General features: G+C 37.4%; 1 protein-coding gene across 1 annotated transcript in view; it reads left to right on the top strand.

Moving 5' to 3' along the window:
* Positions 1–14,221, top strand: part of CMTM4 (CKLF like MARVEL transmembrane domain containing 4) — a 73,790-nt gene extending 59,569 nt beyond the window's left edge. Inside the window, exons 3-4 of the mRNA XM_001364216.4 lie at positions 1,671–1,769; positions 4,109–14,221. Of these exons, the coding sequence (XP_001364253.2) occupies positions 1,671–1,769; positions 4,109–4,273 (264 nt within the window). The 3' untranslated portion in view covers positions 4,274–14,221. The remainder of the gene's footprint in view (positions 1–1,670; positions 1,770–4,108) is intronic.
* The last annotated feature ends 131 nt before the right edge of the window (positions 14,222–14,352 follow it).

Raw genomic sequence — 14,352 nt, 5'->3', positions numbered from 1 at the left:
AGCATTGCCTAGTTCTCCCTTTTGTTAGAATTAAGGCTGTGACCAGTGACTGGGTTGGTCAGAGTAGCACCTCATTCTTAGGTCTCAACTAGGAGAGGCTAATAATTTGCTCAGGAGAAGGAAGAAGGCTTTGAAGTTTCAGTTAATGGAAGTCTCTCTTGTGTTTATCTTTGGCCATCTACAAAAGAGACTCCATTAAGGAAGAGTGGTCTGTAGCTTTAAGAATATAAATCTCTCTGTGTGCTGAAAGTTTAATGATTATTTGATCTGAATTTGAATCTTTGCTCTTTTCATGACTGGAATGTCTATTGTCTGGGATGCTATAAACTGTAACTAACTCCAAAGGGTTAGAGAGATTTCCAAAGGCATAAGGAATTCTGTCATTTAGGACTTTTTATCTTTCTCAGTAGGGAAATGCTAAAATTATTAAAACATAAACTAATAAAAATAATTGTGGTGGGCTTGTGCCAAAAAAGCAGAGTCTTGAATACATGAATTTTGAAAAGGAGGAAGAGTAGAGAAAGATAATGGAACTTAGATGACTAGAAGGGTGGTGGTCCTCTTAAAAATAAAGAATTTAGGTAGGGGAAAGGAAGATAATGAATCCTTTTAGCCATGTTGTCTTTGCGACTCCTGTGGGGAATATACCAGGAAATGTCCAATAGGTACATGGCTTACAGGCTTAGAGCCTGAAAAGAGTTTTTCAGTTCTCCTGCTAGGAAGATCGAGGACTTTGCATTAATGTAAACTTAAAATAAAAATGTCCTTGTATCTCCAAATCAGTACAGTGCACCATGCATAATCATACTTGATAACTAGAGATTAGAGGGAAGATCAAGGACTTGGAGATAGAAATCATGATTCAAATTAATTTTGTAACTTTACCTATGAGTTTCTTCATCTATAAAGAAGCAATGATCTTTGTAATGCCTGCTATTCAGGGTTGTTGTAAGGACCAAATGAGATAATATCTGTCAAGGCTGCTACAGAGGGTTTCTTATTTATTATGGTTTCTAAGTGGGACTCAAAGTGAGGGAGTCATTAGGTATCCTGGGTGCTAGACATAGAATATAGTATTTATCAATATAAGGTTTGAAAGGCCTTACATGAAATGAAAGCATTGGCAAGTTAGATAAGTTTGTATATTTTTTATATTAAAATCAAGTTACCTTTAATTTTGGGGAATGAGTATCAGGGCAGGGCTCTAAGCTGTTGCAGGTATGTCATCTTTGTGCCTGCAAATTCTAGGCTTATGTTGAGAATGTGGGCACTGGGCTGTCTGTAAACAGTGCTATAGCTGTATCCAGGCCACTCTGATTGGGTAAAGTGTTTGAGCTTTATAAGAGAACATTAAGAACATCTAGTTGGTATGCCATTGACAGGTTAGCTGTCAATTGCTATTCTGCAAGAGAAATCACTTGAAAATTCCAGTATTGCTTAGCAAATCAGTGAAATGTATTCACACTCTGCTGTGGTGATCTTACCCAGCTAACTTTAGTGGCATTCTCCGCTTGAATAGCTCTGTACTGACCCACAAAGTAAAGTATGAAATATGTAACCATCCAGAAAATGGCATACTGTGGTTCTTATTTTGTACGTTCTCTATTTACTTAAGAGCAAAAACTAGGAGGATCTTTTATAAGTAATTCTATCACTTTTCTGCCTTTTAGGATTTGGTCAACACTGGACTCAGCACCTTCTTCTTCTTTATTGCCTCTATAGTACTTGCTGCTTTGAACCATAAAGCTGGAGCAGAAATTGCTGCTGTGGTAAGAGAAAAAGTTGTTAAAGAAGGAATAACATCCTGGTTTGCATCCCCTCCTCTGGGTGTTTGGTTCTAATTTAACTTTAACTGATTTTTAAAAAATGATCACATCATTTGAACTGTAGCAATCCCAGTTGGTATTAAGAACAGCTCCCACCAACATTTATTAGACACCTCAGAGACTTGGGTCAGGAATTAGGGGACATATAAATAAGATACGGTTCTTGTCCTTAGGACTTTATAATCCAGTTAAGACACATGCATGGAAAGCTTTATTGCACACTATTGCATGAGAGATGTAAGACAAAGTGCTAGGTGAGATTTCAAGGGGATGTTGCTTGTTAATTAACTGAGGAATAGAGGGGGAGGTGTTTATGAAAGAGGTCATTTTTGAGTTGGGCTTTTAAAAATGGATAAGAATTCAAGTATAGAGGAGGATAGAGTTTTGTAATAGTGAATTAATTTTGACCTTTTCTGATGAATTTTGGGGTCCGGTAAGCTTCAGAAAGATTTTAGAGGCATGTAAATGTTGCAACAAGCACAAGTTTAAAACTGAAAAGCAGCTACCTGGAATCCTGAGCTAGATCTGTGATTGCACCCCTCCCTTGAATAGATTTCAGTTATGAGAGAACACATTAAATCCCCCCAATTCCAGAATTTGTGTGTTTAGATGGATAGATAGAAAGACACATATGCTTAGTTGCTTAATTGCAGTTGGAATAAAAGAATGTGGCATATATATATATGTGTGTGAATGGGAAATACATATATGACAGACATTTTAAAAGAAATGAGATGTATCATGTACACACTTATATTCATATTAATATGGATGTGTATAGAACATCTATCATGTTCATTTCAGCTCCAGTTAAAGCAAATGAGTAACTAAGGGCTTGATTCTATCTTAATAAATCAATGCAGATCCTTGTCTCAAAGGGTGGAGTTTGCTCCCCTTCCTTCCAAAGTATTGTTATTTAAGCAGAAGAGGAGAAATACTAGGGCTTGATCAGCAGCATTAGGGAAAAGTCCAAAAATTTAACGTGAATTAGTAGGAGTTAAGGCTTAACTATATATCTTAAGAGAATCTTGGGGTGAACTGGATAATAATAGTTCACCTGTTTGAAATGTTTTCTTCACAACCACCTGTAGTGTATTTGTCACCATCTTCATTTGTAGATCAAGAACCTGAGGTTGAGAGATGTTCATAAATAGTGAATAGTACAGCTGGGTCACCAACCAAGGGCTTCTGATTTAGAATCCCAGAGTTTTTCCTCTCTACCATGTAGAATGGGTTTTGTCCATCTTCTACATATTATGGAAATAGCAGAAAAGCAGGGAAGGCACAGGTTAGTAGTTAAAAGCTTTATTCCATCACATCATGTTTATTGCATATTCTAGTTATAATTTCTGGCTCATCAAGTTCATATTAGAATTTTGGAACCACAGAATATTAAAGCTAGAAGGGCTCTTAAAAAAATGTCAGCCCTTGAAGAGATCTCAGAATTTTAGAAAAGAGGCGGAAGGAATCTTGGAAATCCTCTGTTTAGACCAACTTAGTCATTTTAAAGATAAGGAAATTGGGGGCCAAAGAATAGTAACTCGTCCAAAGATCTTGGAATTATCAAGTGGCAGAATTAGGGTGAGAACTGCAGCTGCCTGACCCTCAGTCTTTTTTGATATACCACAATGCCAGAGAGCTGAATTAATAATCTAAAATAAATTTTATCCTTTTCTTTGAAAGATGCTATAGAAATAAATTCTTGTGTGGCATTTGATCCAGTAGACAAAAAGTATCTTATGGACTCTTAAGAATGTGGTCTAATGAATTTAGAGCCATTCTTAGAGCCACAGAGATCTGGGTTCAAGGATCATCTCTAGGACATATTAGCTTTATGACCCCTCAGTGCTGCAGACATCTTAAAGTCTTTAAGTTGTAGTACAATTTGCATTGGTAAATGGAGTTTCCCCATACCAATGAAATCATAGATCTGGACCAAAATAGAAAGTGGATCTCCAGTTCCTATATATCAGGGACCATTTTGTTTCTGTCTTTGTATCCTCCTTGCTTAACAGAATAAAACCTCCCATTTAGTGCACTAGGGATACAAAAAAATGCCAAAGACAGCCCTTTCCCTTAGAGGAGTTCACAATCTAATCAAACTTGCAGCTTCCTTGGGATTTCTCATGACAGAAGTGTGATTGATAGCATATGGACAGGTAACGGCATTCTTTTTTTAGCTGGGTCATTAGCAGAATCCACACAAAATTCATGTGTACAGTGCTGTGGGCTCCATGACAATTGACATGCTGTGGAGAACTAATGGGAGGTGTTTCTTTTAGGTTTTTGGCTTCCTGGCAACAGCAGTGTATGCTGCAAATACCTTCTTAGCTGTGCAGAAATGGAGAATGAACATCCGACAGCAGAGTACCAATGAATACATTCGTGCACGGACAGAATCACGAGAAGTGGATAGCCGTCCTGAGATACAGCGTTTAGACACATGAGGAGGACACTGAGTAGGACAATGGGCTGGGACAGAAGTCACCAACAGAGAAAACGTCCTTCTCTCTCCTCCTTTTCCTGATTTCCCCCCAAGCTCGCAGCATCATTTCCCATCATTTCATCACATCAAACTTTCATGCAATTTTAAATTTTATCCTTCTTAAGAAAAGAGTTGGCCGTGGCAGAGAGCGTTCTCAGTGCTCTGGTTAAGGAGCATCACTTAAACCCTCAGATGTCTCTGCTGAAACCCACAGATCTCAACAGCTCTGGAGTGGCCACAGTACGACGGTGGCTGTTTTTCAACTTTTAACCCTAATTCTGAGTGTAGGCTGCATATGGTTTCATTATCAATTAGGATTCTGTCAGATACCTTCACGACAAGGTGTCAGGAGTTGGAGGGCAGGTAAAAAATGTTCAATGTGATTACCTAGGAAATAAGTTCAGGTGTGAATGGCATCAGTTTAGGTCAGTTAGCAGCCCTCATGGGGTGACCACTGTGGGCAGAGAACTGTTGTAGTTGGTCACAGCCCATGCTATGTTTGACTGTTGTTAACTCCATTTTTGCTGCCTGTGAATAGCTGAGACAAATTATGAAGCAAATTATGGGATTGAAGACTTTGATTGCGTGGAAAGAAGTCAGCCAGAATCTGTTGAGTTTGCAGTTATGAAACCCTGGTAATACCATGGGGATAGAAAGCACCCAGCAGTTGGGATGATGCGCTCTGTGTGGGTGGGGAACATTTTATTTCTGACCATGACAGAAAGTCACTGTACCATTTCCCATCAACAACTATCTCGAGTCTGAGCGGGGCTCATCCTTCTCACATTCCTACCTACCCAGAATGCTGTGAGGCTGAATTTGGAGATTTTTCACATGCATTCAGAATGCAGTTCTCCGCTAAACTGTTTCACCACTTTGTCCCAGTAATCATAGGTGGGATGTTTGTGTATATTACAGTGTGTGTGTGTGTGTACACACATACACGCGCTCTACATGCATAAGTGTCAGTGTCTGCACCACGCCAGAATCAGTTCTTCAGCTGTGTCTTAGACCCCTTGTCTTTCAGGTTGTAGGAGTATATGATGGTGCTGGAATGAATGTCTACCTATGATGATCCCCTTTGATCACAAGTATTGTGCATGACTGATCCACCAAATCTGGTTGAAACAAAGTTTTCCTTCATCCAGAAAGATTTGAGGGTATCCCAGCTAGATTAGCATTCACATTTAAATGAAGAGTTTTCTTACATACCATGCCTTTTCAACACTGCAGGGATCTATGGTTTTGCATCGGCGTGGGTCCTATCTCTCTTGATTGCAAATTGCAACCTGTTCAATGCCTTAATGTAAGTTTTCATGAGTTTCTGTGACTGAAAAAACTCCATTTCCACGTGGTCTTCCTTCTGGTGATGTGTCTTCCTCTGTCTGCTTCATTTGACGGATTCTCAGACGGCAGATGTACAGCCTGACTCTGAGCCTTCAGGCAGAATCCAGAAGATTTTGATTTGCTATAGGACCTGCGAAAGTGGGCTCTGCTCACTTGAAGAGCCCAGGTTTGTCTCCACACTACAAGGAGTCGTTAGACTAGGACTTAGTAGGAGTTTACTGTACATAGACTGTCTATTCCCAAAGAACTAAGTATACAATAAAATAACCCATAATACAGTCACACATTCATTCATCAAATATTTATTAATTTTAATGCACTGTGCTTTGCACTTGGGGAGTTAAAAAGATAAATAAAACAGTCTTTGCCCTAAAGGATATTCTTTCTTGGATCCAAAAGTCATTCCAATATAGGCCTCAGAGTTTTGTTTATGAACAAAGATAGGTTCCTATCATACAATATTTAGAAAGTTCTATTTAGGTTTTCTTTGTTTGGATTCTGGAATTTATAGAGAATGAATATGAATCTTGAAATTGATGCAATGTATCAGATCTTCTTGAAGAGAATATCTACGGAGTAGGGAAAAACACCATTTAATTTGCTTGATTGTCATAGTTTAGATTGATTTAAATGTTTACAAATCTCTTTCTAGCTTGACATTCAGTATTTGCCAAGAGAAAAAACATTTCCTGTTGCTCAAAGAATCTGAATTTTTCCACTAAAATGGAGAGTTTCTCTGGCATTCATTTACTGAAAGATTTACTGTAGAGGTCCAGCTCTGTGTGTTAGGTGTGGTGGAACACGCACACCTGTGTCCTGCATGATGTAAATGCATTTCCTTCATTGCATATTTTACTTAGTAGGATTTTATTTTGTGAAATTGATAAAATTACCCATTTTCTATTTGAAAGTATGTCACTTTAATGTTAAGTTTCACAACCTCGTCTGACAGTTAGCTTCAGCTTTAATGCTCCATTATTAAGTAGGCATTCATGGTGCATTCTCCACTTAGATGGCCTGTGCAGTATCTCCAGATCATTGCATCTAACTCTGGGGAGAATCGTGTTGGAGATTCCTCACCGAAAGAACCCTGGGTGTCTCCACTCCTATATGAGCCCAGCCTGGTAATATTAATGCTTGTTTGACAACATTTGATTTAACTTTAACACTGACTTTAGGAAGAGTGTGACATCTGGAGCTAATCTTTTCGTTCCACTGCAAAGTGACTAGACTCTCATGTGCTTAAATAATGCTCTTTTGGGTTGTTGGTTTTTGGAATGTTTAGAACAGAACAGAATTGTGCCTCTCACCTATTACATAACTTCAAATTCACTTCAAAGGACCATTCCAACCTGTTGCTTTTCATTAACTATGGCTTATTTTCAAGTTTCTTCTACCAAGGTTATGCTGTGTTCTTAGTAGAAAGCTACCTTTGAAATCAAATGTAGGGAGAATACCAGACAGGACAATGACTAGAGTTTTCTCAAGTGATTTGAATGTATACAGTTTGCCATTAGGAAAAGTAGGATGACTTTTAAGGATGGGAGAGAGTGGATTATGAAGCAAATAGAGTGTAAATACCTTAAAAATATGAATCCAGTCTATGGAAAGTCTTGATCTTTTGATAGATCACAGAGTTAGAAATTATGAAGTATATAATTGTGTACCAGTGATAGAATTGTTGGAAGTATTTATTTTCTTACAGTTATTTTAAAATCCTTTTTTGCCATGGAAAGAACTACGTGGGGTTTGTGTATGTATTTCCTTGAAATTGACTAGTGAATAGGAAGAAAATAAAACGTGTTTTAAATACAGTATAATGTACAATCATAATTTAAATATGGAGCATGTGATCAGTAAAGGTGGTCTAGTCTAGGATGAGGAGAATGCACTGGCATTCCTTCTATTATGATTCTTATAAACAGACAATGAAGGCTGGATATAAATTTGAAACTGAAAATGAATATTTTACTGGTTAAAATCCTTATCTGAATAAAACTTAATTTGAATGGCACCTTCTTAAACTTATTTTCCACAAACCCTGGATTAAAGATATTTTTGTTGTAGTTTTTTAGGTGTTAAAAAGTTGAAGGAAACTGGTCATGCTTTTCAATATCTCCTGAGTTGGCAGATTTGACCTTAGGAGATAAATTCAATTTCAGTAGTCTGCAGTTTCTTTTTTAATAACTTTAGCCAGCTGCTGTAAACTAGTTAGTGTGCTGGCTTTCTGAATGTGGGATCTCACATAGCTTTAGAAGTCATAAATTGTGGACTGGGCATTAGAGATGTCATTCATAAAACTACTTTTATTTTCATAGCAAAAATTGAAAAAAGATACATTCCCTCTTTTCCTTTAGATGACTGATATAGTCTAGTTCTTTCCCCATTTCCAAATTATAGCATTCAAACATGTATAATTTTTTCCTTTGGCCTTTCTTTAGCTTATGGTAGGATGAGAAGAATGTCCCTTCTTTTTTTTTTTTTGTCTAGAGACCCCATAGTCTCACAAACATGTTGGACTGTTCCTGGATCCAAATAAAGATAGAAAAAGACAAATACTCTTACAGCTAAAGTTACTTAAATTGGGTATAATACAAAATAAGTTAAATGAGATATTTTTTTAAAAGCCCAATTAACAGAGGAATGTCTCTACAAGAACCATGTACAGACTGAGCTGTGGAATAAGTTGCTGTCCATGTTGGTTGATGGCACATACACACCCAAAAGATCTTGGATCTCTTTTAAACCTTATTTTTTAGGAAGAAGTGAAGAAGAAATTGGTTCTCATTCTTAAACACCCATTTCTCTATGGATTTGTTCAGTTTAGATATGCTTAACTGTAAAACATTCTAGAAGAGGCAGACAATCTGACCCTTGCTTAATGCCTATCTTTCCTTGGCCACTTCTGTCATCTCTCTTCCTGGACATTTTTTCCTTCTCTTAACTGATGTCTCTTTGCCTCTCTGTGTTAAGACTGCATAAGATGCTTTGAGTATAACTCTGTTTGGTTCAGTTAGGAACTATTTTGTGGTCTCAGAGATTGAGGTTTCATTCCATCTTTTTGTGTGATTCAGACTTAGGTTGAACCACAGATGGTCTCTGTGGAGATGAAGCATGAAGTGTTTTGTCTGCACAAATATGTGAAGTCTCATTTGCAATGAATCAGCCGTAAAGGAAGGGGACTATTTAGTTCTTTTCTTTTCCCCTAAATTGCTTCTATGAGCCTTGAATAACCATCAAGTCCTGCATGACTAGAATTTCTGTATACTCTGGTAATGGTAGAATCTAAAATTATAGTTTTGTTGAAGAAGAGTCCTTAGATCTCCAATTTTTTTTAAAGAGAATAGATCAAAGTTACTTGTATCCCATCGCCAGGATATACAGAGTTTCCATTATTATCCCTATGATTTGTGTCAGCAGCAGAGTAGGAAACATGTGTGACTTTGGTCCCATTTTGATTACTTCCTCCTTGGCAACCCCATTTTGCCATTTCTCCCTCTCTTGTTAGAAACAAAAAGAGGCCTTGAAATTAAACTGTTGAGTTGTGACAGCCACTTCAGCTGGTTTCTCCAGACCTTATTCATAGGATTATCTGAAAGAAAGAGAGTGACATTAAACAGAGAGTGACCGAGGTTGATTAGTAATCAATACTTAAAAGCAGGATTAAGTGAAATTACTTTTGGTTTCTTGGTAGTCTTATTGGTCCTAAATACTCTATTAGCACTTGAATTCAGTGACAGAAACTGGATTTTCTGCCATCCAAAGACCTCTTTTCCCTTTATTAAAAACAAAAGAACCTAGGGAAAATATATCTCTATGGACTCAATATTAAAAACTCACATTTTGATGATGCAGGAGATGTAGAAAGAAATGAGCTGGTTTCATACTCTGACCTTATTTTGGGCAAATTACTTCCCTTCTTTGAACCCAAGTTTTTTCATCTGTAAAATGAAGGAGTAGGATTGGATTGCCTCTAAGGTCCCTTCTAGCTCTAAATCTATGGTCCTCTGATTTTATGAAAAAACCTTCCTTAGGACAACTCAGCAAGGTAAGATTGTTATGACCATCCCTTTTATTTGATGAGGAAATTGAGACCAAGAGAGTAGGCGCGGGCCTTACCCAAGGTCCTGGTGCCTTGCAGGACATCCCAAGTGCTTCATAAATGTTCTGCCTTTCTGTTGACTGTTGGGAGTTCGGCTTGGAACTCAGCCCACTTTCTCTCCACTCCAGCTTGCTGCCTCTCCTTTAGGTTACTAGCCTTTTTGGTGGAAGCAGTGTAGGGGCTCTTAGGAGCTAGAACAGGGAGACCAGGGGAGAAGAACTGGCTTGATTCTCGCCTGTGGGATCAGGTTCCAGTTAACTTGTACCTACATCACACTTAGCTAATGCCTGAACCAGGGTTTTGTGTCAGTAAAAGGATTCCAGGCAAAACTCCATTGCAGCATCAGAACACTGTTGTAACTAACTGCCATGGGCCAATCCCCCGTTTGAAATGTTCCTGTGTAATTACTGCTTCCCTGTAACATCATTCTGCTCAAACAATATGTTTTTGCAGAACTGATCAACCTTAAGTGGGATGTGGGCAACTAGGTGGCCCAGTGCCAGGTTGGAGATGGGGGGACCTGGGTTCAAATCTGGCCTCAGGTACTTCCTAGCTCTGTGATCCTGGGTAAGTCATTTAACTCCAATTGCCTAACTCCTGCCACTTTTCTGTCTTAAAATGGATACTAATGGATACTAAAATGGATACTAATAGATACTAAAATGGATACTAAAACAGAGAAGGTAAGAGTTTTAAAAAAATACCTGCAAAAACCCTTGAAGTGGGATAGTTCAGTCCAAACAAGACAATTACTAACAGGCTACAACCATTACCAGATGGAGTACCCGCACACTTTAGAAGGGTATTATCAGGATTGACTTTCTGTGCCTTTTTTGAATGCTTTAAAGGCCACACCTAAGACTGAATTCCTCTAAACTTCCTTTTATAAGACTTCTCAGTAAGGTTCACATTGTTGGAATTGTAAAAATGGCCTCACTGAGAGAATGTGACCAAAGGGACTAAAATATTTATATTTCTTAGAAACAGCCTTAGAAAAAATCACAGTACTTAGTCGTCCACATATACTAAATATTTTTTAAGTTGTAAAAACTATAGGAGCGCTATGCTCATATTTTAAATCTGGGAGTTTAGACAACAAACTTAATTTGCTTGAATGATTTATTGGCATTGGATGAGTGAAGGAGTATCCCTTGTTTAATTCTCATTATTAGCTTTCTTTTCTTTCTTTTTTAGATTGGAGAATTTGTACTCAATTCTCCTTCCTTCCCTCTCAATTTGGATATGATTTCTGAACCAGTGAGTAGCTATCTACAATAAAATTTAACTATGTAGTGTATGGGTTATACGATCCTATTTTGATTATTGTTTATACTTCTTTGGTGGGAAGTATGCCTTAAGTGCATATCATTAATATTCATTGTATGGTACTATGTGTAAATGGGCCACAAGTTATAGACAAAGGTCAGGGAATCTTGGAAACATAGTTGTGACAGCTCTATTTTCTAGATTCTGCTTAAAGAAAACAATGGGTTGTCGGACATGCTAAAATTCTCATCATGAAGAATAAAGAGGGCCTAATTTGTAATTAGGGCTGATTCCCAAAGTTTTTCCTATTAATCTTACTGACAATATGAGAGGATAAATGAAATGATACATGAATGTTTTTTGGTGGAGGAGGTAGGGAGGACCTCATAAGTTAAGTAAGCCCAAAGAAATGGTACTCTAACTCTTTTGCTGGAAACGGGAAGCTCAGATTAAGGGGAAGAAGAGGTACTTTTAATCCTAATGTCCATGCAAAGAACCAATTCTCTATGTCTCCTTTCTTCATTTTTCTGCTTTGATTCTGCCTCCTTTATCTTTGCATAAATGCATCCCAGAAGTGGCTTCCTTCCTTTCTGCAGATGTGACAGCAGTGAATGATCAGTGCTTAAAAATGTCAACTGGTCGATCCAGAGCCAGTGATGGGGGCCATGCTTTATGCGGGGAAGAAAGACGGCCGTAGCAGCCTCCCCCAAACTGGGTCCCAACCCAACTTGAATGGGGCCACATAGGAACTCTGTGATTGCTGCTTCTCATCACTGTTGCTCTGTAGCCTTTGTCTCATTCCAAAGAGGTCATTGTCTCCCTCTTGTTTCAGACTGTGACCCATTTTGAAATGCATTTTTCAAATCCTCCCCTTTGTTGAAAACAAAGTTCTTTGTACACCAGGCAGGGAATCAGGCCTGTTATCATCTACATTATGTCCAATTGGGCCCATTTTTTCCTCTAAATAAAGTGGTAGGAAGTGAAACTATTTGTATATGTTGAGGTTTATAAGGGTTCAGGAACCCAAGACAAAAATAATAAACTATTTATTACTCATTGTATTTTGATTTGAAAATTTGATAACTGTTCTGTCTTTACATGTTTTTTAAACAAATATAAAGTAACTACTTCACCTTTGGTGCCTTCCAAGTTGTCGGGTAAGCACTTGTTAATCATGAAGATGAAAGAGATGTAAATTTATTGTCAGTAAACACTATTTTTGTAGCATGGTCCTATGAGCTTGTCTTTTTAATATTGCTTTCAGTGATGCCAATTGTAATATTTAACCAATTTTCCTTTTGTGAACTAGTTAGCCGATTTGCCCCTCTTTTTTCCCCTTCATTGGTTTGAAAGGACTGGCCCTTTTCCTTGCTTCCTCCCTTTCTTCATTTTGTTTGAGCAAGACCGAGAATAAGAACATTTTTACATGCAACAATTGATTATCAGTCTAATTCTAGTTCTTGTTTGGAAATGTTTTTGGAATCCACACGTAGAGCTATTCTTCCTATTTATGTGCTTATACGTTATGTTATATTCCTAAATATGTGCTTATAACAAATCAACAAAAGTTGGTTTCATAATAGAAGGGGAAAATCTAGTCAGTCTCTCATTATCTCTGGCTTCTTGGGGATTAATATTCTCACCTGAATAAGTCATGCTAGGGAGTGGTGTTGTTTGAATTACTTATTTTCCTGAGTCAAAATCTGGCCCTTTTCATCTCCATAACCTACTTAAAACCGTAGAATGTTAGATCTGAGGGAGAAGCATAGAGTCATCTAGTCTAACTCCCTCATTTTATAGAGGAGGGGAAACCAAGTCTTAAAGGGTTGCCTTATTAAGTCAATGAAAAGAACAAAGCCCACAGACCTTGCCTGATCTTGATAGTGAGTGAGTTCTCTATCACTGCTAGGAGGTGAGTGGTGGTGTTTAATGAACCCTGAATGATGACTTGTCTGGGTATTTTAGTGTAGAGCAATCCATCTTTAGGGAAAAGTTGGCTTAGATGACTTCTAAGGCTTCTTCCAGACTCAGGATTCTGTGAAATGACTTGTCCAAGATCATATAACAAAGGCTGGGAATCTATTGCATTTCCTACTTTACCATTCTTTCCCCACCCAGTGAGAAAAGTACAGGTTACCAACTAGAGCTTCTAACATACTATTTGGAGTAAAACTCTTTATTTCTGTTTTTAGATTGTCATTTTATGGTTTAGTGGCTTTCTTTAAGTTTCTAGATAAAAAAAAAAATTATTATAGAGATGACTTGCTGGAGAATCCTTTTTTCCTCTTCTCTGTGGGGCCATTGAAATGTCTGGCCAAGGAAAAATAATCTTAGTGATATGGTGAAGTCACTGTGTAAAAAAGAAAAAGCACTAATGATTTTAGAAACATCACTTAATTTTAGACTAGAAATTTTAAATGTTTCTTTCCTCAAGTCTCCCACTTTATTTTTCTTTTTGAGGGGGTAATAAGAAAGAGAAGGGTCAAAGTTAGTTGTAGGTATTTTGTGGCAAATGAAGTGTCAAGTCAAATGGTAAACTTACTACCACACTTTTCCAACAGCTCCTTACCCCAGTTTAAGCCAGTGATTTTTCCCCCCTCTAGAAGTACTATTAACTGGATCAAAATTAACCTTGATGTAGCTTCTGTTTCCTGTAAGTGATATATTTCTTTCTCTTTCTGGACACTTTAAAGGTACAACCATTCCGCATTTCCATTCATTTTATGAACTTGATTTTTTAAGTATAACCTTGTGTAGGTTGTATTTGCTTTTTTGGGTCTATTAACTGAAATGGAAAGATTGTCATTTCATAATGATGATGTTACAAAAAGTGAATTCACATTTTCTGTTGATTCTGATTGTTTAAAAATGGTGTGTTTTGCTTGTTATATGTTTTTTAAAAGGGCATAATATGAAGGGTTTTTTTTGTAATTTCCTGATTTCAAATGAAGTATTATGTTTATTGATTTTTTTTTTGCTCCCCTACCCACATTTTTACTCTCTTCATTTTGATATACCAAGATGCCGAAAAACTTCACAAGTTTTCATGGTTCTTGTCTTGATCGTTTTCATAGTGGTAAAATCTGTATTTTTGTATGTAAGGGGAGATGATTTTCTGAATACTAATCTCTGATAAATATTGTACGAAATTGTTGTGAAGGATTTCTTGTGAATAAATGGATATGGCTAAACAAACTCATGGGGTGTTTTTTCTCTCTCCTTTTAATCAACCCTCTGACCTGCCCTTCCATAAAAGGTACAAGCTCATTTCCTATAATTGAATGTCTGTTTGGTGCTTGGAAAACTAAAATAACTTATCTAAAACT

The sequence above is a fragment of the Monodelphis domestica genome, chromosome 1 (assembly GCF_027887165.1).
Source record: "Monodelphis domestica isolate mMonDom1 chromosome 1, mMonDom1.pri, whole genome shotgun sequence".
Lineage (NCBI taxonomy): Eukaryota > Metazoa > Chordata > Mammalia > Didelphimorphia > Didelphidae > Monodelphis > Monodelphis domestica.
This window is presented reverse-complemented; position numbering and strand designations above follow the sequence as displayed.